Below are 23,497 nucleotides of genomic sequence, written 5' to 3' on the forward strand. Positions count from 1 at the left end.
TTGTAAAGTCGTGATCATATTTAATAAATGTTATCGACTACAAACATGAAAATAAACAATACAGCATGTATATTTGAGGTATGTTTACAGGCAGAATTTGAGTTTTTTTGAGGCAATGATGGAAAAAAATAAGCAAATCTGAGCTTGAGCACCAGAATCCCATCATTTCTGATCACCATTCCTCAGCAGATGGAGTTTCGATGAGCTTTAACTTAAAGAGCTCATAAATATTTTTTAATTTTTAATTTCCTTCAGCTTTTAGTGCATCTAAAAGATGTTTGAAGTTAAGTTAAAGTCCTCACTGAAGGACGTTACCTCACTTTTTAAAATATGCACACCAAACACGACAGTCTCCATTTCCAACAGGAGCCTTTGAAGGTCATGTTTTTATCCTTTGAACCAGAGCCGTCATGTTCGTTAACCGCGGTCTTATTTATACTCCAACTCTTTCATTCCCAGCTGTTTTATAGCGATACACTATATTCCCAAAAGTATTGGCTCATCTGCCTTTACACGCATATGAACTTAGTAAACATCCCATCCTTAATCCAGAGGGTTTAATATGGTGTCGGCCCATCCTTTGCAGCTTTAACAGCTTTTGTCCACGAGGTTTAGGAGTGTTTATGGGGCTTTTTGACCATTATTCCAGAAGCACATTTGTGAGGTCAGACACTGATGTTGGACAGAAGGCTCAGAGTCTCCGCTCTGATTCATCCCAAAGGTGTTCTATCGGGTTGAGGTCAGGACTCTGTAGGCCGGTGAGGTTCTTCCACACCAAACTGGCTCATCCACGTCTTTATGACATGTCTATAAATAATAACATGTCTCCACTGCTCTAGAGTCCAGCGGCGGTGTGCTTTACATCCAACGCTTTGCATTGCACTTGGTGATGTGTGGCTGGGATGCAGTTGCCATGGAAACCCATTCCATGAAGCTGCTCCACGCGCTGTTCCTGAGCTAATCTGAAGGCCACATTAAGTTTGGAGGTCTGCAGCGATCGACTCAGCAGAAAGTCGGCGACCTCTGACCCCGCTCTGTCATTTTACATGGCCGACCGCTTCCTGGCTGAGCTGCTGTCGCTCCCAATCGCTTCCACTTTGTTATAACACCACTGACAGTTGACTTGTTGCACAGGTGGCATCCTGTTACGGTACCACGCTGGAATCCACTGAGCTCCTGAGAGTGATCTGAACACCTGAATTTAATCATTTGGATGGGCGAGTGAATACTTTGGGCAATACAGTGCATCTAAAGGCTGAGCTCCTGCCTCCATTCAGCTATTTTTTGGTCAACTGAAGCAGTTTGGGCCTTAAAGAGACGGGAGCTTAAGCGAAACGTGACAGAAAAAAGGAGGAAAGGGATGCGAGTAAACATTAAAACATGTTCAATATTATTCGGAGGAATCTCAAAAATATGGACTCTTTAATGTAAGCTGTTTGTCTGCCATCTGCTGAAGAGATTTGCATATTCAAGATTGTACATTTAATTTAGTCGTCAAGTCAAGAAACATGACAGATTTAAGCGTATTTTTGTCTCGTGTTCATCTAGAAATTAACTCATCTGAGAGTAAAACCGGGAGCCGCTTTCTTGATTGCATTTGTAGCAGCACGCGGCTCCTGTTTCGTGCTGCTTGATTGGAAGTTTTCTAAATAAAAACAGCAAAAATAATACGATTGGAGTTATTGTTATTGTGTTCTATCCCTATTAGGATTGCCAGCTGACGGACTCAGACATTCTGGTCATTTTAACCCAGTTTCAGAGGCGTTAAATGTGAGAGACTGAGGCCACAGCGCGGTGTGTGTTCGGAGAGCACCGCGTTCACACCAGCGGGCTTCATTAAGACCGTGCTGCACAAACGGAAGCTCTGCTTTTAGTGTCAGGCACTTGGGAGAAAAAAAAATCTGCATGAAAAATGATCTTTAGTTGGCTAAAAGAAAGTTGTCACTGCTGCATTTTTGGAGCTCTTTGACCAAGTTGTGGAGTTTCTCTGACAGCGCCACCTGCAGGGAGACAGGACCACAGGTTAGAAATCTGTTTGTGTCGTTTCGTGCCTTTGCATTCAACGCAGATCCAATCGGGACTCACGATGTACGAGTCCGGCTCCTGCAGCCTCTTATGTCGAGGGCTCAGAGTCTGGAGGGAGCTCTGGACCTTTGCTCTAGTTTCTGCAGCGCTGCACAGAGGCTGCGTGACCTAGAAAAAAACGAGCGCGCATTCATCAAGACAAAGGGTAAAAGTCTTATCATAGCGTCTGGTTTCGTAATGCTCAAAACCCTCCAGAACACAAAGCAAAACTTGTATTTTCCTTTTTTTTAGACAGTTACAGTCTTTGATCAACACGACCACTGACACACGAGGTGAAAAACATTGATTAAGTGGCAACAATGCCCCAATAAAACCTTATTAATGTAAATACATCTAAACTGTGGGTGTATTTCCTGTAAAACACGCAGTCTATGGCTGTGTCCGAAACCGCATACTTCTCCTACTACTCCTACTACTTATACTGACTTTTTTCCCGGATGCATACTAGATTCTCCTAAATGTTGGGTATGCATCATGAGGTTACTACTCATACTCAAACTACCCAAGATGCAACGTAATGTGACGTCGCCGATCGTCATTTCCTGTCAAAACGGCAGTTTCAAGCTAGCTACAACGAGGGTAGGTTCACTTCCTGTTTTCAAAACAAAAGCACCAATTGTATGGTAATGGCTTTCCCTATGATAAAAGGCAACGGGTATTTTATTTTGTGAAAATAACCGGAAGTGCGTTGCTCACTGCGGCTAGCTTTAGTAGCGCCGAATTCGTGGGAACAAAATTGTAAATAGCCGTTATTTTGTCAGGATTTCCACACGTTTGGGATCTAAACGACTACTTTCTCGCCTGGAAATGTTTCAAATGTTGCTAAAGTTTACAGAGTTTAGAGCTTAAGGGAAATCAGCTTCAGGCCGGCTGATTTCGGCTCGGGCAGGAGTGAAATGCATTGTGGGTAAACGCTCTGCATACTGTCTGATCGATGAGTATGTAGTATGTAGTATGTGGTATGCGGTTTCGAACACAGCCTGTTTCTGTGTTCGTTTCAGGGGATTTTGTGCAGAATTAAAAGGAACCATCACAGAACAGGATCAGGTGGGTGAAAGCAGACGTCGTGATCTCCACCTCCGTCCTCACCTGTCCTTTGGTGAACACTTCCTGGCGCAGACAGGTAACCTGAGCTGGAGTAACTGAGGCAGGGGAGTTGTTGCAGCCCATGGGGTAACAGCTCAGCGGGCGTCCTGCCTCTGGGGGAGGCTCCACCTCCAGACACAACAGGTCCAGGAAAGGATGACCTGCAGAGGAGAACCACCAGCACGCATCAGCAAACCAGAGGGTGGGATGAAATCTATTCTTAGAGATTTATTGTGCCGCTAAAGAGAAGAAAAGGAGAAATGAGGCTGTGGAAACCGGTAAAACAAACTGTTTCTCACCCTCGGCGTCTAATAGCCGGTAGACAGCTTTCCTCCCTGGAACCGTGCTTTTGGCAGGGTCCTCACTGATCTTCATCCTGGGCCTTCCTCTCACCTCCACCAGCTGGTGCACATGCACAAACACGAGGCAAATATTAACATGACAAACGAACAGAACAGAGAGACCTCTGAATGAGTGTGTTTCTGTTTAATAAATCACCTTATACACGCAGCCCAGAGAGGGCTGTTTGGTGCAGGTGACCAGATGTGTTCCAACACCAACCACGTTGATCTCGTTCTCCTGAGACGATAAGAACCAGAGCATCCCCAATGAAATATAAATGTATTTTATTTATACAGCCCTTTACAGACAATCCTTGCGATGTACCAAAGGGCTTTACAGCACTAAAGAGAAGAATAAGTAAAAACAAATAAAAACAATAAAAGAACAGTGAAAGCAATAAAATACAACAAAATCAAATAAGATCAAATAAAATAAGATAAAAGTGTCTATCTACTGGGTATTAAAAGCAATCCTAAATAACTAGGTTTTTAGCGGAGATTTGAAGAGGAATATAAGGAAGTTATAAAGGAAGGAAGGAAGGAGATATAAGGAAGTTAGGAAGGAGATATAAGGAAGTTAGGAAGGAGATATAAGGAAGTTATAAAGGAAGGAAGGAAGGAAGGAAGTAGATATAAGGAAGTAATAAAGGAAGGTATAAGGGTCCTTATAAGCTATAAGGAGGTTATAAAGGAAGGTATAAGGGTCCTTATAAGCTATAAGGAGGTTATAAAGGAAGGTATAAGGGTCCTTATAAGCTATAAGGAAGTAATAAAGGAAGGTATAAGGGTCCTTATAAGCTAGAAGGAAGTAATAAAGGATGGTATCAGAGTCCTTATAAGCTAAAATGAAGTTATAAAGGAAGGTATAAGAGTCCTTATAGGCTATAAGGAAGTAATAAAGGAAGGTATAAGGGTCCTTATAAGCTAGAAGGAAGTAATAAAGGAAGGTATCAGAGTCCTTATAAGCTAAAATGAAGTTATAAAGGAAGGTATAAGAGTCCTTATAGGCTATAAGGAGGTTATAAAGGAAGGTATAAGAGTCCTTATAAGCTATAAGGAGGTTATAAAGGAAGGTATAAGGGTCCTTATAAGCTATAAGGAGGTTATAAAGGAAGGTATAAGGGTCCTTATAAGCTATAAGGAGGTTATAAAGGAAGGTATAAGGGTCCTTATAAGCTATAAGGAAGTAATAAAGGAAGGTATAAGGGTCCTTATAAGCTAGAAGGAAGTAATAAAGGATGGTATCAGAGTCCTTATAAGCTAAAATGAAGTTATAAAGGAAGGTATAAGAGTCCTTATAGGCTATAAGGAAGTAATAAAGGAAGGTATAAGGGTCCTTATAAGCTAGAAGGAAGTAATAAAGGAAGGTATCAGAGTCCTTATAAGCTAAAATGAAGTTATAAAGGAAGGTATAAGAGTCCTTATAGGCTATAAGGAAGTAATAAAGGAAGGTATAAGGGTCCTTATAAGCTAAAGGAAGTAATAAAGGAAGATATAAGGGTCCTTATAAGCTATAAGGAAGTAATAAAGGAAGGTATAAGGGTCCTTATAAGCTAGAAGGAAGTAATAAAGGATGGTATAAGAGTCCTTATAAGCTAAAATGAAGTTATAAAGGAAGGTATAAGGGTCCTTATAAGCTAGAAGGAAGTTTTTAAAATGACAGTGTTTCATAATGAATAATTCTGCTCCACTTACCTTACTGTTGAGTTCAGTCATGCTTTGCTCTGAGATGTTATTGGTCCCTACGATGATCAGAGAATCAAAGGCAGAGACGGAGAAACTGCAGATGTGAAGTGAACAAAAAGAGGGAAACGATGGGAAATTAAGAGGTCCACACCTCCAGAGGAGTCCAATCAAATCAAAGACACAGTTACGCACACAGGCAGCATGGCACCTCACTCACTGCTCACTGCAGAGTCTGAAGACACGGCGGACCTCGATGGACTGCTTGCAGAGGTCGCCGCTGTCCAGACGCACTCCTACGGGTCTGTAGCCGAGTTCACACAGCGCCAAGGCCACAGCGCAGAAGTTCAGCAGGCCGCTGCTGAAAGCACAGACACAGAGACATGCGTCACCCCGAGTTCCACACGGATCTCATGGAAAATGCCTTTTAGTTGCAGTGATTGATCTGCGAAGCCATCAGGACTGATGATAACCAGGAAAAACACGCTCTCACAATCAGATCCACAGTGAAACAGTGACACCTAGTGGTTGAATCCTGTATAACACATTCGTTTCTGGTGCTCATGCAGCAAAATCCACACAAACCATACAGAGATACAGAGAAATAGGCGTCAGAAACCCTTTTAGAATGATAAATGTCAGCTAAATATAACCTTTAAGGAGGCATCAAATCAAATCGCTCCACAGAAACAATAAAAAACGCATTCAGGAGTCACCAGCCAACGCTGTAGCTGTCAATCACAGGCAGGAAGTTGTGAGGGAAGGCGATGGCGTAGGACAAGAAAGCAGCCAACTCGCCCTCCCGGATCTTCCCGGGCTTCGCTCCCAGAAGCTCGCACACTCGACTCAGCAAGCCTTTCGTCAGGGAAATGACATCGAATTGATTGGCATCCCCATTCGCCGCCACGAGGGTCTGAGAGGAGACAAAAAAATGAAGAACATGACAACCCAGATCATTAACTACATCGTAGCTTGAGACACCAGAGCTGCTGCAGGACTCGATAAATCCATCCCAAGAACTTTTGGCTTATTCAGTTCCTCATTTTTGATGCTTTATTTTACTGGTCGAAGCGTTTCTGACCAACTTCTTCTGACTGGCATTTGATTTGAGAAGAGTTTTACACCTCGAATTCTTCTTTCTTTCTATCCGGCTGCATGTCTTTACTCTCACTCTCATTCTGTTTGTGCACTAGAAAAAATGCCCCTCCAAAAATAAGTACGAAAAACAACAAACAGACGTTTTTGCTTGAAATAAGCCAAAAGAAATCTGCCAATGGAACTAGTGAAAATCGGCTTGTTAAGATTTCTTGAAATAAGATGTGATATTTGGGACTTTTGAGATAAAAATGATCTTGAAATTAGCTTAAAAACCTCTTCAAATGTAAAAAAAAAAGCTTGTTTCATATGATATGTGACTCAAAACAATTTGTTTTCAAGACTTTTTCATTTAACAAGATATTCCAGATGTATTGTCTTCAAACAAGTCCCTATATCTGGCTGAAATAGTACTTGTTAGGCAGTTGTGTCTATAAAGTTGTGTGTATATTAAGTGTAACTAGAAATGAGACAAATATACTTGGCAAGACTTTGATTTTTTCCAGTGTGTGCAATCAACAATTACCACTCATCCATTGTGAGTCAATGAGCTCCACAGCTGTCACGGTTAGCTGAGCTAAACTGTGTTTTTAAACATTTAAACGTCTGGTTTCATGCATTTCAGCTCCTTTCATTCTTAACATTCTTCCGGTAACACTTTCAGTCCCATTTCCCACAGAAATGAACGTTCTCTGCAAACACAGAATTATCTTGGACGTCCTCACCTGTGGCCACACCTCCTCCAGGGAGGTGAAGGAGGTGACGTACGAGTGTGCCATGGTCCCTGCCACGGGGATCCCAAACAGGAAACCAGCCTGGACATTACTGGTGAGGTCAAACCCTGGAGGACAAAAACCCGCCATGAGTTTGTGGTTATGCGAGCAGAAAATCCAACAGAATCCTCGTATGAGACACGCAGCGTTCACCTCCGATGTGCGTATATCGCGAGGCGGTGAGGCCTCCGTCCGGGCCCTGAGCCCTCCGAAGGCCCATCTCCAGCAGCTTCCTCTGGGGTCCGGCCGCCAGGCGGAAACGGGCGGCATTGCTGCACACCAGACTGACAACAGGGGAGAGCGAGGTCATGACTTCTGACGCATTCAAACACACAGCGGCGGCATGAAATGTAGAGTTTCAGTCCAAAGCTGAAGACCGAGGACACCAGAACAATCATCGTGTACACGCTTTGCACGAGGCTCAGATATTCCATAAGACAGTTAAAAAGGTGGCTAAAAGCTAAAAGAATTGTACATCTGGACATGATTTTGCTTTTCTAAAGACCCTAATATAGCAAACATGGAGCTGTTGTGATTTGCAAACTAATATTACAGCTTTCTCTTGTATTTCCGTGTGATTTATTCGTATTTATGTGTAAATATTGACACATTTTTAACAGTGACTGCTGAGTTCTTCTCAAATTGATTGATTGATTTTTTTATTTATTTTTTTATTTAGTCATTTATTATTATTATTAGTTAGTAGTAGTATTTTACTAGAATTGGTATTATTATTGTTTTTGTTAATATACAATCATTGTAAATATTTATCTTTTTTTTTTAGCTACTTGACTAATTTGAATTTCCCCCATTGGGGGATGAATGAAGTATTTTTCTATTTTCTATTCTATTCTATTTCTTTAACGAGAGAAATTCTATGAACTGCAACTAAACAGCATTATCATTAATGGCTAATAACATTTCTTTACTTTGCTGCTACAGGTTTCCCAGAAATGTATGGAAGGATGAAAAGAGGACCAGCAGGCAGAAGATGAGGAAAGTTAGCAAACTAAATGACCTTAACACACTCCGGGAGGAGCATTGTTTGAGGGAAAAATGTTATTTCTCGTTGGATTTATTCTCCCGTTTGACAGGCCGTAATTATCTTGGTCAAAACTTTAACTGTAAACCCAACAGTCTGTAAAGCGTAGCGCACAGACAGGAATGCTTTTATCCGTTTACAGCAAAACTGTCAACAACTTTGAAGTGTTCCCAGTCTCTCAAAATGTAGCCCGAGAGACAGCAAACGTCTGATGTGGCCATTTTATAACCCAAAATTTAAACCTGAACAAGTAGATCATTCATTTATAAAGACGGAGAGGAAGAGGAATGACAGCTGTGTGCACGATGATGGGAGATCCTTCGGGTCCTTTGAAAAACTGGAATTTCTCAAAGTTATAGACACAGTTAATGCTGCACAGAAGGGCGTCCCTGGTAAAATAGTTTCTAAACTCTATATGTTTCACACCTGATTCAGATGAAATTGATCTCTTCAAAAGATTCTCAAGGGCTGTGTTCGAAACCGCAAACTACATACTTCCATACTGCATACTCATCGATCAGACAGTATGCAGAGTGTTTACCCACAATGCATTTCGCTCCTGCCCGAGCCGAAATCAGCCGGCCTGAAGCTGATTTTGCTTAAGCCCTAAACTCTATAAACTTTAGCAACATTTGAAACATTTTCAGGCGAGAAAGTAGTCGTTTAGATCCCCAACGTGTTGAAAACCTGACAAAAATACCGGCTATTTACAATTTTGTTCCCACGAATTCGGCGCTACTAAAGCTAGCCGCAGTGAGCTAACGCACTTCCGGTTATTTTCACAAAAATAAAATACCCGTTGCCTTTTATCATAGGGAAAGCCATTACCATACAATTTGTGCTTTTGTTTTGAAAACAGGAAGTGAACCTACCCTCGTTGTAGCTAGCTTGAAACTGCCGTTTTGACAGGAAATGACGATCGGCGACGTGACGTTACGTTGCATCTTGGGTAGTTTGAGTATGAGTAGTAACCTCATGATGCATACCCAACATTTAGGAGAATCTAGTATGCATCCGGAAACTTCCGCATACTAAAACTCGCATACTAACTCAAAAAGTTAGTAGGAGTAGTGGGAGTAGTATGCGGTTTCGAACACAGCCTTGCTTTGAGCCCATGTGAGTATCAGATGAGGTTTCAGTCAAAGTCTCTTCCTCTGAAATGACCTCGTTACCTTGCATAGTTCACCAGACACAGCAAGCTGGTCTCCAGCAGCTGCACCACAGCCAGCGGTCCCTCCACCTCCATCAGAGGCACCTGCAGAGGTTAAACACGCAGCACCCGTTACTCCCTCCGACCCCTTCACAACATGTTTCACCCCCGGCGACCCGCAGCTCACCCTGGCAAACACCACGGTGCCCTCTGGGACGGAGCGCAGCGTCACGCCCGAACAGTCGAGACCTCGTAGGAACTGGAAGAAGGCGGGGTCGGTGGTGCAGGGCAGGACGGAGCGCAGGAACTCCACATCTGTATCCACAAACAGAGTTAACACAACAGCTGGAGCGCTGTCAATGGGACCAGCGGCCGAGGGCACCCCAAAACACGTGTTCTTACACAAACACGTGTCCTCCACGTGTCCCGCCGCCTCACATGTCCTCAGTTACAACAACAGAAGGAAATCTGATGTGCAGCTAATCCAATCCAGCAGGCATCAGAGGTCCGACTGTTACGAAACTCAGGGCAACATGTCTGAAGCTGCGGTTTGAGTCGCAGACATCGTTAGTGACGCACATCAGAAGCATGCTGGTAATTACGTCTGAAGCCCAACTGACCTCGTTCTTTGAGTCGTAGATTCACTCAATTAATGAACAGTTAACTGAGCAGTCTATGCTTTCAGCTTCACCACTTGGAGGAGGAAGTATCTTTCTCTTCACTGAAGGCCATAATTAAAAAGAGAAAAAGTCTATAAACTAGCAGGCCGGCATTAAATATCCTGCTTAAAGGGATAGTTCGCCTCTTTTGACATGAAGCTGTATGACATCCCAGTCATACACTGGGATGTCATACATCATAGTCATAGTCAGACCTCACAATCGCTTGGCACTATTTTCTCTCCCTTCGTATCACTGCCTGCTGTGTAGACCGAAGTGCAGACCGAGCAGTCCCGCTTCCGAGCAGCAAACACCGTATCAATGTGCGGCAGTTGGCGGGCGGCAGCACGCAGTGATACGAAGGGAGAGAAAATAGTGCCAAGAGATTGTGAGGTCTGACTTTTTCTGGATGAAAGATGTTGTGATGCAAATGTATTACTCTGTTGAACGCATATGGTTTTGAGAAGCAAAACGCTTTATTTTTTTAAACCCCAGCCAACTAGCCGGACTACTTTTCGTCAACGCCAAAACGAGGCTGGAACTCGGAGGACGCAGCAGGGGGTAAGAAGATGTTCATAAATGATATTGCTAATATGGGATGTCATACAGCTTCCTGTCAAAAAAACGGCGAACTATCCCTTTAATGCTAATATTGTACTAGTGTGTAAGCAGTTTGTCACACTGGAGCAAATCTGATCTTTAAAGCTCAGCAAAATATTATACTTTGAGTCAATGTATTACTTTGTCCACAAACCGTGATTTACTTCAAAATGTTTACTTGTTAACTCCAGTTTGGAAGTAAGTCTGCGCATTAAATGTAATACTTAAATTCAATCATATGAATTAGGTAAATATGTGAGAGCTGCCTTAATGCGTAACAGAGCACCTCCACTTTGTGGGGTCTTGTTTAAAAAACAAAAAATCACCTATTTTCAGAAAGGTTCAGGCGCGCGCAGGATAATCTGTTTCACTTCCCTGGACATGAGCGGAATGCCGCTCCAATGTGGGCCTCCCGATCTTTACAGCACGCAGTTCGGTTGGGATTATTTATGGTGCTAAAGTTCAAAGTTAAAGGTCAAAACCGGCAGAAATACCCGCGCTGGCATTTGGGCTCCTCTCATTGAAAACCTCACCGGGGGTCGCGCAGCGGAGTGTTGCGCAACCGGCTCGGTACGCACAAGTCCCGATCCACAAAAAAAAAAAAAACAGTTTGAAGGGGTTTTAGTAAACTCCACTAACGTGACAAATAAAGTCCAAGTTGTGCTCACCTTGCTCTGTGAAGCGAAAGCTGCGCAGGAACAGCAGACAGTCGTGCTGACCTGCGAACAGCGAGAAGCCGCCGCCGAACGGGTTGTCCCGGAAGAAGAGCTCGAACACGGCGGGCTCCTGGTGCCGGCCGGCCCGCCAGTACGCGTAGGCCATGGTGAACTGGTACAGGTCGGTGAGGAGCGGCGGGACCCGCTCCCGCACAGACCGCTCCAGAAGCCCACATGTGTTTCTGGACGGCGCTGCCATTTTAGTCCAGCGGTGGCTCCAGGTTCACCGATGCTGTGATCTCTGGGACTTGCAGTTCCTCAAAGGCCCGCTGAGTCCTCCACCTCCTGTCATGGACCGAGGTGGAACCGGTCCATTAGAAATACCTCACACAGCTTTTATGTGCTCCAGCTTCAGACAAATAGCTTCATTAGAACTGTTACTCAGCCCATTTTCATAGTCATATCTAACTTCTATTCGAGTTTAGACTTATTTTATGTATTTCCACATGTGCAATCTGCATATAAATACTATAAAAAAAAAGATGTAAGACAGAGTATAAAACTACACAAAGTGGTAATACTGAACTACAGTCCTGATCCAGCCCTCATTTAATTATATTTACCTCCAAGCTGCCAGACTTTCTGATAATTATTTAAAAGTGGTCCATTAGAAATACCTCACAGAGTGTTTATATCCTCCAGCTTCACTTCTCTGTGTTCAGACAAATAGCTCCATTAGAACTGTTACTCAGTCCATTTTTTAGTCATATCTAACTTCTATTCGAGTTTAGACTTATTTTATGTATTTCCACATAAAAAAGATGTAAGACAGAGTATAAAACTACACAAAGTGGTAATTAGATTAGATTAGATTGCACTTTATTTATCCCACAACGGGGAAATTCACTTGTCACAGCAGCAACAACAGACATGAACAAGAAATTAAAAAAAGAGAAAAAGCAAGTACTAAAAAGTAAAGTGACCAAGTATAAATAATATTGCACATTATGAAGTTGAAATGAATCAAATCTAAATAAATACGGACAAAGAAAAATCTCTATGTGCGTGGTGGATTATCATGGAAGGCAACAACAACTGAAAACAATACTGAAATCCAGCCCTCATTTAATTATATTTACCTCCAAGCGTCGGCTGCTTCTTCACTCAGTTTCAGTCCAGTCCTCGTACATGACTTTTATTTTCAGAGGAATCTGATTTTATTTGTTTGTTAAGTCACACAGACACATCATTTGTTCCCATTTCTTTAGCTGCATGTGTGAAAAACAGCAAAGATAACACAGTGTGACAGACAGAAAACAGGATTTCTGCAGCAACAAGGTGATTCCCAAAGAGCTGTTAGCTGAAAACTTGGCATATCTCAGCATGGTGTGCAGCGTGTCCTTAAAACATTTGAGGAAACTGGACAAGTGGAGGACAGAAGAAGAAGTGTCAGGCCTAAAGAACTATCTACAGCAGATGAACAGGATCTGAAAGTGATGTCCTTAAGAAAGAGGAAAACATCCAGCAAAGACCTGACACAGGAGCTGAGAGATGCATCTGGACCTTCAGCTGATCCATCTGCTGTTGGCCCAAGCCTCATCAGAAATGGGCTCCATGGAAGAAAGCTCGTCTGAGAGGGTTCAGGCTGTGTTGGAGGAGAAAGGAGCTCAGAGCAGATATTCACTTTAAAGCTGCTCAGAATTTCCACAAGTTACAGTAAATCTCTGCATCCGTTTCCCATTTTTCTGACGATATATAAAGAAGTGTCGACTGACAGCTGCACAGAACTGTAGGAGAGCCTGAACACAAAAAAATGAAGGAAATATTTTCTCTGCAGGGATGCAGAATATGAAAGACGATTTCTGTCAACAAAACTTTAAATTATTCAAAATAAAAGTGGAAAAACACATGAGAACACGAGTTCTTTCTTTCTTTTTTATTTGGAAAGTTCAAGTTGCTTGAGGATTATTGCCATTTCATAAAATGTATTATAATCAATTCCAATTTTCACAAACCGACAGGAAAGAAATTTGAAAAATGACTACATTTCTTCTGTTTTGCATGCCGGCACGGCAATCTAACCTTCCTGGTTAGATTCTGTTCCGCTGTGTGTAAAAACAGTCAAATCCAACGGAGAAAAGATGGAGAAAGAAAAGAAAAGATGGAAGAAGGAGATGGACCTCACAGAGAGTCAATGAATCGAAATCAGCTCCACCGCAAAATCCCACCCTCAGGGCAAACAAATGATAATACTGATAAATATATTCAGGGATTTCTTTATTATATAAAGTCACCAGTAGTGAATTTTACGAGTCAATACATAGATAATAAATATGTGTTTTGATGATGAAGCTCTTTAAATATGTGATTTATTTTAAGTGCATTGGACAGAATTGACTGAGATCCACTCAAACCTACCGTTTGAGCACAGAAACATCATCCTGAAGTGAGAACTTTCCACATGTCGCCCATAGTTGCTACTTTAGATCCCTTTAGATTAGTTTTTACATACTTTACCCGAGTCTTTTCTGCGCTCTACCATCTCCTTTCTAAGAGAAAACCAACTGTGGTGCTGCCGAAGTGTCAAACCTCTGCATCGCTTGGGTTAAAAAAAACTGTTTTCTGTTATTACCTAACAAAAAACACAACTTTTTAACCGTAACACGCCTCCGTTTTACGTCTCACTGAGATGCATTTGAGGCTTTGCGTGTCATTTCGCGCCGTTTTCTGCTTCCAGAGACACAGCACTGCTTCCTTTAACTCACCCCTTTCCTGTGATAAATATACACCCCCCCCCCCCCATTTGTCACAGGACATATTTAGTATGTGAGGAGACTACTAATCACAGGGCAAGAAGGAAGGCTTTGACTCTCTGGATCAAAGTATCTCTTCTGGGGCTCGTGATTTAAAATCCAAACTGTCCCCGTGACCAAAAATCACTGAGAGGACACGGAGAGAAATCGCTTAATTTGGATCGAGTGAAAAGGTTTGAGAGCACTGAGTTATGACCTAATTTAAGCACATCAAACACGCTCGATCGAGACTGAATCCCAGAAGCCGTTTCAAGCCCTTTTCATTAAAAAGCTGAAGGTGTTTGATGGGCATTTACACCCATGAGCAGTTCTGGACATTATCCCAGCTCCCCCTGCTGCCCGCTGCCCTCCTCTGCTGTTGGGAAGCATCCTGCCAGCTCATTGGTCAGCGCGTGCTTCTGTCCTCCCCACAGAAAGTGTGTGGGCTGCTCCGATTGGCCGCTGTCCGGTGGATACACAAAGAACGAGCTGAACTCGATGGCCAGAGCCGACCGGACCAGGCCGACCCCCCCCAGGCGCTCGTGGAAGGGGTGGTAGACCCGCCCGCTGACGGGGTGCATGTACAGCGCCTCCGGGCGGAACGGGGCGGCGAGCTTCTCCGCGCCGCCGCAGTACGACAGCACCTCCCGGTCTCCCGCGGCGCCCGGCAGCAGGTGGGTGAAGACCACCGGTCGGTCGTCGCAGCGCAGGAAGTTCCTCTCCCTGCCGCACAGGGACAGGAAGGGGAAGTCATCCTCGTACCGACCGCTGAGATTCGAACGCACACGGCTGAAGAAGAAGACGAGGAACTGTTTGTCTGGAAAAAATTAAACAAAAAAGAGAGCTGCTGAGCAATAAGATAACAGGATAAACCTCACGATTTAATAAAAGCGTCGGCAGTTACCTCACCATTAACGTTAGATTCACCTGCGTGGGATAATTCTGCCTAAATGTAAATGTCTGCACATATAAAGTCACTTCAGGCTACTTAATTCAGTCAAAAATAAGCCTTTAATTGGAAATGTGTAAGCAACACTGTGTCTCCAAATGAGGTAAGGGAGACTGCTGAGAGAAAATCATCTTTTCATGTAAAACGATAAGTTAATAAAGATTTCACTGCCTGCTGTTTATATTTAACACGTAAGCCTCCAACAGAGCTCTTTAACTACACACCCGATAAGTCTGTCCATCCCTGACAGTGTCCCATAAAGAAAAAGCTCTTAAGTTTTAGTAAAAGAAATAAATAATAAAAAAAGATTGATAAATCTTCTTAATTGAATCTTTGATGTGAAGAATAACAGCAGAATGAGGGATTTTTTTAATCTGTGGGAAAACAGCAGCAGTGTACAACAGATTCGGCAGGAAATCAGGACCGAACATAAGAAAATAAACACAAAATTAAAAAGATTGATAAGACACGTGCATCAATAAAAATAAAATAAATTAAATTATAAACTGCATTTCCTTGTCAGGATATAAAACATTGAATAAGGAGCTAGTAAACCAATATTAGCTCACTTATTTCTTCAGTTCAGTGAATATTATAGCTAATGATAGGATTTGAAGTTGATATCAAAGTAACAAATTATTTTTAACTTTTCAATTCCGAGGTACAGCGAATGAAGCATCATCTGAAAGTGAAGTTAGGCAGAGATACACTTTAAAAATCACTAAGTGGCTCATTTTCAGCCAAAAAACAAACAAAAACGAGCCAGGGTTATGTTTCTATCCTTTCTTTTTTAATTCATTTGTTTGTTTGTTTTTAACAAACAAGCTCAGAGATGACCGTGTCTTTGCTGTGGCGGCTCCTAAACTGTGGAACAATCTGCCTCTCCACGTCAGACAGGCTTCCTCTCTGTCTGTTTTTAAATCCCATCTTAAAACACATCTCTTCTCCCTGGCTTTTGACACGATGTGAGATGTTGAAATGTGAAATTGCTATTTTTAGTATTATTATCGTTTTAAATTATATAGCTATTTTGTGCCTTTTAATTTATTCTTGTATTTTATTCTTTTAAATATCTTTGTTTTTATTTTTTGTACAGCACTTTGGTCAACTGAGGTTGTTGTAAAGTGCTTTATAAGTAAAATTGGATTGGATTTAATTAGTAGTGACTTTAGACACAAATTTATCCACTCAAGCACAGAAAAGTAACTTTTCCCCCCCATAATATGCCAATAGGACAAAAAGCAATTTCTCCATTTGGCCTGAACATGTTTACAACTGTTAATGTGAGTAAAAGGAAAACACCTTACCTTTGAAGCAGGTGACAAAGTTTTTCACTTTAGTGTCATCGAGGAAAAGCTGCAAAAAGCACAGCGCTCAGTGTCTTACAAGTAGAAAAATCTACATAATAATTATATATATATATATATATATATATATATATATATATATGTATGTATGTATGTATGTATGTATGCATGTATGTATGTATGTATATGACAGGCTTTTCTCACCTGTCCTTGGTGGTCGATGTAGTAAAAGTACTCCCGAATGCGAGGCTCGGGGCTCTGGCCCTGGACGTACGTAGCGGCGCTTCTGGAGGCGATGTGGCCGGCGGACAGGCGGCGCAAAGCGGTCAGAGCTCTGCAGCTGAGAGCCGCAGTCCGGAGGAACAGCATGACCGTGGAGAGTGAATCTGTTCCGGATTAAACACGGAACACAGAGGAAGGTCCGTCCAAATGAAAACTGGAGCGCTTCGGTAGTTAGAGGACGTTACAAAACTCCGGTTGTGTCCTCATGTTTTTGTTTACAGAGACAGAGAAGCAACCCGGAAGAGATTCACTGTGGCAACGTCGTCGCATTTTAAATGTCGCCACCTGCTGGACGGAATGTTTCATACAGCAGATAGTTTATAGCCAACAAATCATTTTGGTATACTAAATTGACAGATATTCCTAAACATAAAATGCCATTTGGTTTAAAGAAATAATTAAAGTTGCGTGTTTTAACAAATGTCTTTACTGATAATTTCGTCTGCATGTACAGTGCAGTAAAAGAAAGTCTCTGTCCCCCTCACTTCTGTATATTTCCCTAATCTTTTAAAGTGGTCTTAAGCAGTAGTTCTCCAGGCTTTCTGAAAGTCTTTCAAAGTTTTTATCCAGACATTGGCTGTTTTTTCAGTCCAGTCCTTCTACCTGACCATTTTCAGAGTGTGATTCTTGTTTGGTAAGTCACTTAACACCGACTTATGAATCATTAAAGTATATTTAAAAAAAAGCTCCTAGCTTAAGGGATGAACAAGTTAAGTTTGTTACTAGCAGCCCACACAAAGACACATCATTTGTTCCAGTTTATTTAGCTGCATGTGTGAAAAACAGCAAAGATAACACAGTGTGACAGACAGAAAACAGGATTTCTGCAGCAACAAGGTGATTCCCAAAGAGCTGTTAGCTGAAAACTTGGCATATCTCAGCATGGTGTGCAGTGTGTCCTTAAAACATTTGAGGAAACTGGACAAGTGGAGGACAGAAGAAGAAGTGTCAGGCCTAAAGAACTATCTACAGCAGATGAACAGGATCTGAAAGTGATGTCCTTAAGAAAGAGGAAAACATCCAGCAAAGACCTGACACAGGAGCTGAGAGATGCATCTGGACCTTCAGCTGATCCATCTGCTGTTGACCCAAGCCTCATCAGAAATGGGCTCCATGGAAGGGTGGCTGTCAGGAAGCCGTTCTTAAGGAAGGGAAACAGGGAGAAAAGGCTGAGCTGTGCCAAAGGACACAAGAAGTGGGCTGAAAATCAGTGGCAGCAGGTCTGATGGAGGGATGAATCCTCCCCAGAGCCCGGAGCTCAACATTACTGAAGCAGTGTGGGATCATGTTGGCAGAGAACGGAACAAAAGGCAGCCCACATCCAAAGAAGAGCTTTGGGATGTCCTTCAAGAAGCCTGGAGAACTATTCCTGAAGACTCCTTAAAGAAAGGACAGAAAGCTGTCTGAGAGGGTTCAGGCTGTGCTGGAGAATAAAGGAGCTCAGAGCAGATATTGACTCTCAAGCTCAATAGAAACTCTTTATTGAACTGTATTTACATTTATGTTTGAACACCTTTCAATAAATTGCTGCACCTATTTATCATTTTCTTGACACCATATAAAGAATTGAAGCCCGGCTCAACGCTTTTGTACAGTACTGTAAATCTATTTATCTTTAAAATATGACTAACAAAACCTTCAAGCAGAAGAAGCCACTCAGATCACGAGATAAAATACTTAATCAAAATACAAAAAACATATGGATAAGAACTGAATAATTTGTTCCCAACATGCTCCAGGCTTCTGTGACTTAGAAAACATGAATTCATAAACACAAACTGTATAAACAGCCTTGGTAGCGTAGGCTTTAACTTGTGGGAGAGCACAAAAAGGCTCTTCAGGGAGGGGAGCTTTAATAAAAGAAGTCCATAAACAACAAGATGCCTCTGAGACACTGCTGCCCGTGTTTAAAGGCCAACACCCCCTAAAACTGAGAGTAAAACAGAGGCTTCTTTGGCTTCACAGCTGGGTCAGTGGTCGCACAAAGCGGGTGATTCACAAAAGCTGGTAATGATTTGAACTCCATCCAGAAAGCTCATTAGAGAAGCTCCAGCTATTACCAAAGGCAGCCGCTCCGCTTACCTGTATGTTTCTCTTCCGCCTTCCTTCTTCCTCCTCCTCATGCAAGGGTGGAGCTGCTTCTACCTGAACTCCGGAAAAACAAACTAGTTGGTGATTTAAGGATTCAGAAATGACAATATAACTGGACTTTAGACTGCATTCGTCGACCTCACGGTAAATTGATCTTCGATAATGCTTATTAATCTGATGTTTTAGCCAACCAGTTTACGTAAATAAGTATTAAATTAAAGTATCGTACAACCTACGAAGCGCTCGTTTTTGGTTTCGAGGTTTTAACCAGTGACGTAAATGTTAAAACAAACAAACAAAAAAAGTCCTCGTTGTGTTTGGTTAAATAATTAAGCGTATATGTTTAAACTTTGAATTGGTAATCTGAGGAGCATACGTGTAGTTTATTAAGGCTTTCTACGTTTTTTGACGTAAACTACGTGAACGGTACGTTTCTATGCGTCAACGGTTGCTGAAACATTCGAATCCTTATTTAATGTTTAAAAAAAAAAATATTAAGCGTAATTAACCGTAGAGTATATTAAGAATATAATATGTTGTTGTTTTTTTTAATCTTAGTTACCTGGTTTAATTTTTATGTTGTTCAAAGGTCGTTTCTATGTAACTTTCGGTCAGCAGGTATGAGCCAACCGACCCGTTCAAACCGGGGACACCGGGAGAGGAACGGGGAGCACCGGGAGAGGAACGGAGACCACCGGGAGAGGAACGGGGAGCACCGGGAGAGGAACGGAGACCACCGGGAGAGGAACGGAGACCACCGGCCGAGAACCAGAGACCACCGGCCTCCCCGGGATGACCGAGAGTCATCTTCCGACAGGTGTGCAAACCTGCATTAAAAGAAAATCTGAGGAGTTTGTGGAATAAACACAATATTTAAAAGCGGGACATAAAAATACTCCTTTACATTAGTTTTCTTAACTTATTTCTCTCCAAAGAGGTATTAATTTAACTGAAAAGCATTATTGCTTTAATAGGAAGTCTGTTTTACTTCATAAACAGTTTTAAATACAGCTAAATCTAGCCTAACTCTGTTTTTTTTTTAAGCATTACACTTATTTTTTTAGTCATATTTTAACATCCAGACATTTCAAAACAATATTTGTTGCATTTTCTTCTCAAATTTTATTTGACAGCTGGGATTAAATGTGAGAAATGGTGATAATGCTAATTATTAATCACTGAAAACCATTTGTGAAACAGAAAGTGAACCCTCTTTCACGTCTAAGCTTTTACAAATGAGATCATTAAAGATAAATAAGTTGATAAAAACCTTCTGGTTCTTACCTTTTTATAAGAAGTCATTTAAACTAGTTTTCACGTCTTTAACCTGACGATATGTAATAACATATATTTATATTATTTAAAGGTCCAAATATGTAAAATATCATCAGATCTGAAGGGTTTTCGACAAAAACCTGTTATCCTTTCTGTGTCCTGAGTTGACGAATGAATAGTTTAAGCATCTCTTTTTGATCAATCAGTTCATTTGTGGTTCTTTCCAGCAGGGTTTGTTTAAGGAAAATATGTAGGCTATCCACAAAGAAAAGTGGATAGCCTACAAAGTTCCTTCTTATCTTGAAACAGAAATTAGAATAAGTCTCACTGGGTCTATTCACTGGCTGTTGTGGACGTTTCCAGACGTCAGGAACAAACTTAATCGTAACATTTAGGTATTTGAGGTTTTTAAAGAGGATATATGATGGAGAAATCCCCTTTTTTGTGGGCCTGAGAGATTGTATTTGTTGTTTGAAGTCACTTATCAACTCAAAAAGTCAGTAAAACAGCCCCGTGTATCTGAAAAGGTGTCATTCAGTGAGCTTTATAAAGTTATCTCCACCTGGCTATAACTTCTTTGCTCCTCCAAAGTGGGAAGTGGAAACTCATTTGCTTCCCTTTCATATAGGATCTAAATATTAGTTATGTAGTTGATTAACTGGAAAAAAATTAAGAGCTCTTAATACGTTATCAGTGCTTTCTGTCATGTTTTATATTCCTCTGTTCCAGGTCGTCCTCTCGACCCCCATACTACCCCAGGGAGGTGGACCCCCCACCCAATTATAGTCGGGAAGTCCCTCGGGTGGAGCAGAGTAACTCCAGTTGTACAAACATATGTTCCAGGAGAGGTAGGCCTGCTTCACCATAGAAATAAATCAGAATGTGTCGCAACAAAGTGGTTCATTCCTTCCTCCTTTTCTAAACTGGACCAACCAGTTCTCTGCTGTTTGTTGGTCTCAGTTTAGGCAGAAAAGCGTCATCCTCTTGGGGGGGGGGGGGGGGGGGGGCTGATAACTTGATATCTTAAGCTGCATTCCCACTGTAGGAACCTTTGGCAGTTCCTATAAACCAGTGATACTCACTATTTTTTCCACAAGAGCCACATTGGCAGCAAAATCAAGGGAAGAGCCACTTTTACCACAACATACTAAAGTCCCCTTTAGCAAATATGCATTTCTACATATAAAACATCCCACAAGAAAAGAACCAACACAGCCAATACATTTTCAATTCAGACCACATTTACCTTGATACTGGGATGAGAGGAAGCTGGCGTGCATGTCCTCGACTTTTTCATGTTGTATTTGTAGTTTGTTGTTGTAATCATGTTGTTGTTGTTGCCCTTTTTTAATCAAAAACCGATCCATTGTGCCTGCATCCCGCGCTGGCTAAAGGAGCTAGCGTGCTCTGCGGTCAAGTGTGAGGTGGTTTAAGCGGGCTGCGTTGCCAGGTTTAGCAGTTCCCCCTTTAGGAAACACCATTAAGCCTTAATTAATACTTAATAAAAATACTTAATACTACAAAAATGCAAACTTAATAAAAATACCTAATACTGCGCAGTATTCGCTGTGTGTTATTTGAAAAAAAGTGTTGTTATTGTTACCATATTGTTATAAGCTACTATGAGAGTGCGAGCTGCCAGTTGTGGCTTTAGTCTCAAAGACTAATGCCTGATTTTTATAAGAATGTTGATTAAAGTTGCAGCTGGTGTTCCACCTCTGAGGAGCCAGCGGAGAGGAAGTTTAAATGCAGCGAACGTCGGGGAAGTCTTTAAACAGTTTGTTTTGGTAACCTCCACAAACCACCAGCACGTTGTTGTCATGGAAACGCTTTTATTCTTGGCCCGCTCCGTGTTCTCTGCAGGCATCGTGCTGATCTGCGCCGTGCTGACCAACGCCCTGGTGCTGATCTGCGTGGTCGCGGCTCAGATGGTCATGTCGGGCATGACCTCCATGGGGGGGCTGGGCGGCTTCGACATCAACACCAACCTGAACCTGGAGGGCACCGAGCTGCAGAAGGCGCGAGACCTGGACATGCAGTACAGCCAGATGAGGGCGCCGGGCATCTACGGCGGCGTCGCCTTCAGCCTGACCTTCGGGGTGCTCTCGCTGCTGTTTGTGGTGGCGGGGAACAAACCCCCCCACCTGATGTCGCAGAAGCTGCTGTTGGGAGCGCTGGCGTTTCAGGCGGTGGGGACGTTGGCCTACGTGGTGGCCGTCGGCCTTTACCTGCACTTTGTCATCAGCGTCAACGGCACAGACGTGTGCAAGCAGCGCGAGAGGATTTACTTCCGAAACGGCTACACCTGGATGAACTGCAACGTGGGCGGGGCGGACGCGGCCGTGGCTCTGTTCGGGCTCATAACCGCCATCCTGTACGCCGCCGGCACGGTGCTCACGGTGAAGACCGTCAGACGGGTGAGGGGCTACCTGAAGGAGCAAAACAGGCGCAGGGTGGCCAAACAGCAGGCCCGATCCAGCCCAAACAGAGACCCGCTCACAGCAGAAACCATCTCTGTGTGAACCAAGGACCCGGTTGGGTCAAGAGACGATTGAATTATGCTTTTCTACACAGCGTGGACACAGATACGGCAGGTTATAAGAGGTCGTAGTGTTGATCGTGGTCCCACCGTTCATGCAGCAGGGATGCTGAGCACAGAAGTTCGGGGTCCTCTGATGCTCCGTCGTCTAATAATGATTCATCAGGAAGAAGCGGCTCTCATCTGAAACCGAGAGCTTTACACCACGGCTGAAGTAGAAGTCGCTCTGTTTCCATTAGAATTATGTTAATGATAGAAGATGATAACCAGGATTCAGTTCTGGGATTGAAATTGAACTTTCGTCAGTCCAGAGCTTCAATTTTGACCCTTTGTGCACGTTTCCTTGCTTTTTATTTTATTTTGGGGGTTGAAATTCTGTTCATTTTCTTGTTTAATCTTCCTGAATGACACATAATTTTATTCTACGTGAACCATTTAATATGACGATCATCATCCTCAGTTTAGTGAATCAAGTGACCTTTTTTTTTGTATGTGGGAGGACGGTTATGTGACTGTTTTTAACACCGTATACTTGTACATTTAGTGGGTTTTTATATGTGATGTCATAATGACACTTTTTATCAACTCAAATAAAAAATTCAGGGTGATTTAATTTAAAGGCACTTTTGTTATTATTACTGCGATAAACGGACCCGCCAGCAGGGGGCGCCGTGGCTTCTTATGGCTCTGACCCGTCTCACACACACACACACACACACTCTAACACTACAGTAGTGATGTAACCGTTCACTCAAAGAAAAACCAAAGAATTTCGCCGTTTCCAGAGTGACGTAATTACACGCCTGAAACCAAATTTACCATCTCGGAGCACAAAGCAGCGATTGTGTCGCACCAACAACAACACAATGTGACGACTGTGGCTTGTTGTGCTGTTCTTAAGGTGGAACATTTTGTTTCTGTTCTATTCAGCTGAAGTAGAAACACGTTCTACTTCGGATGATGTTTCTGAGTCTCAGAAAAGCTTTTTTTCTGTCTCCTCTGAGGTCTTAAAACTTAATAAAATTGAATAAAATCCTAATAAAAACGTTAAAACAAATAAAAATCCTAATAAAAACGTAATAAAATCCTTAA

At 42.3% G+C, this 23,497-nt stretch overlaps 3 protein-coding genes across 4 annotated transcripts; 1 reads left to right on the top strand and 2 right to left on the bottom strand.

Moving 5' to 3' along the window:
- naprt (nicotinate phosphoribosyltransferase) lies at window positions 1–11,656 on the bottom strand. The gene is made up of 13 exons (XM_075486000.1): window positions 11,183–11,656; window positions 9,443–9,570; window positions 9,278–9,360; window positions 7,217–7,347; window positions 7,016–7,131; window positions 5,912–6,108; window positions 5,416–5,556; window positions 5,208–5,292; window positions 3,670–3,750; window positions 3,471–3,573; window positions 3,175–3,332; window positions 2,086–2,193; window positions 1–2,000 (listed from the first exon to the last, which is right to left on the bottom strand). Exons 1-13 carry the CDS (start codon window positions 11,427–11,429, stop codon window positions 1,920–1,922), a joined length of 1,659 nt encoding a protein of 552 aa, XP_075342115.1. The 5' UTR covers window positions 11,430–11,656; the 3' UTR covers window positions 1–1,919.
- Window positions 11,657–13,968: 2,312 nt separating this feature from the next.
- c15h8orf82 (chromosome 15 C8orf82 homolog) lies at window positions 13,969–17,158 on the bottom strand. Its single transcript, XM_075486003.1, has 3 exons — window positions 16,423–17,158; window positions 16,219–16,267; window positions 13,969–14,779 (listed from the first exon to the last, which is right to left on the bottom strand). Exons 1-3 carry the CDS (start codon window positions 16,585–16,587, stop codon window positions 14,301–14,303), a joined length of 693 nt encoding a protein of 230 aa, XP_075342118.1. The 5' UTR covers window positions 16,588–17,158; the 3' UTR covers window positions 13,969–14,300.
- A 1,444-nt stretch (window positions 17,159–18,602) lies between these two features.
- On the top strand, window positions 18,603–23,024 carry LOC142400790 (MARVEL domain-containing protein 3). Of its 2 annotated transcripts, none has more exons than XM_075486002.1 (4): window positions 18,603–18,735; window positions 19,207–19,408; window positions 20,596–20,714; window positions 21,730–23,024. In XM_075486002.1, exons 2-4 carry the CDS (start codon window positions 19,212–19,214, stop codon window positions 22,386–22,388), a joined length of 975 nt encoding a protein of 324 aa, XP_075342117.1. In that variant the 5' UTR covers window positions 18,603–18,735; window positions 19,207–19,211; the 3' UTR covers window positions 22,389–23,024. The 2 variants fall into 2 exon arrangements, with proteins under 2 accessions (XP_075342117.1, XP_075342116.1); XM_075486001.1 differs by having other exon boundaries at window positions 19,210–19,408.
- Window positions 23,025–23,497: the final 473 nt, after the last annotated feature.

This window comes from Odontesthes bonariensis, chromosome 15 (assembly GCF_027942865.1).
Source record: "Odontesthes bonariensis isolate fOdoBon6 chromosome 15, fOdoBon6.hap1, whole genome shotgun sequence".
NCBI lineage: Eukaryota > Metazoa > Chordata > Actinopteri > Atheriniformes > Atherinopsidae > Odontesthes > Odontesthes bonariensis.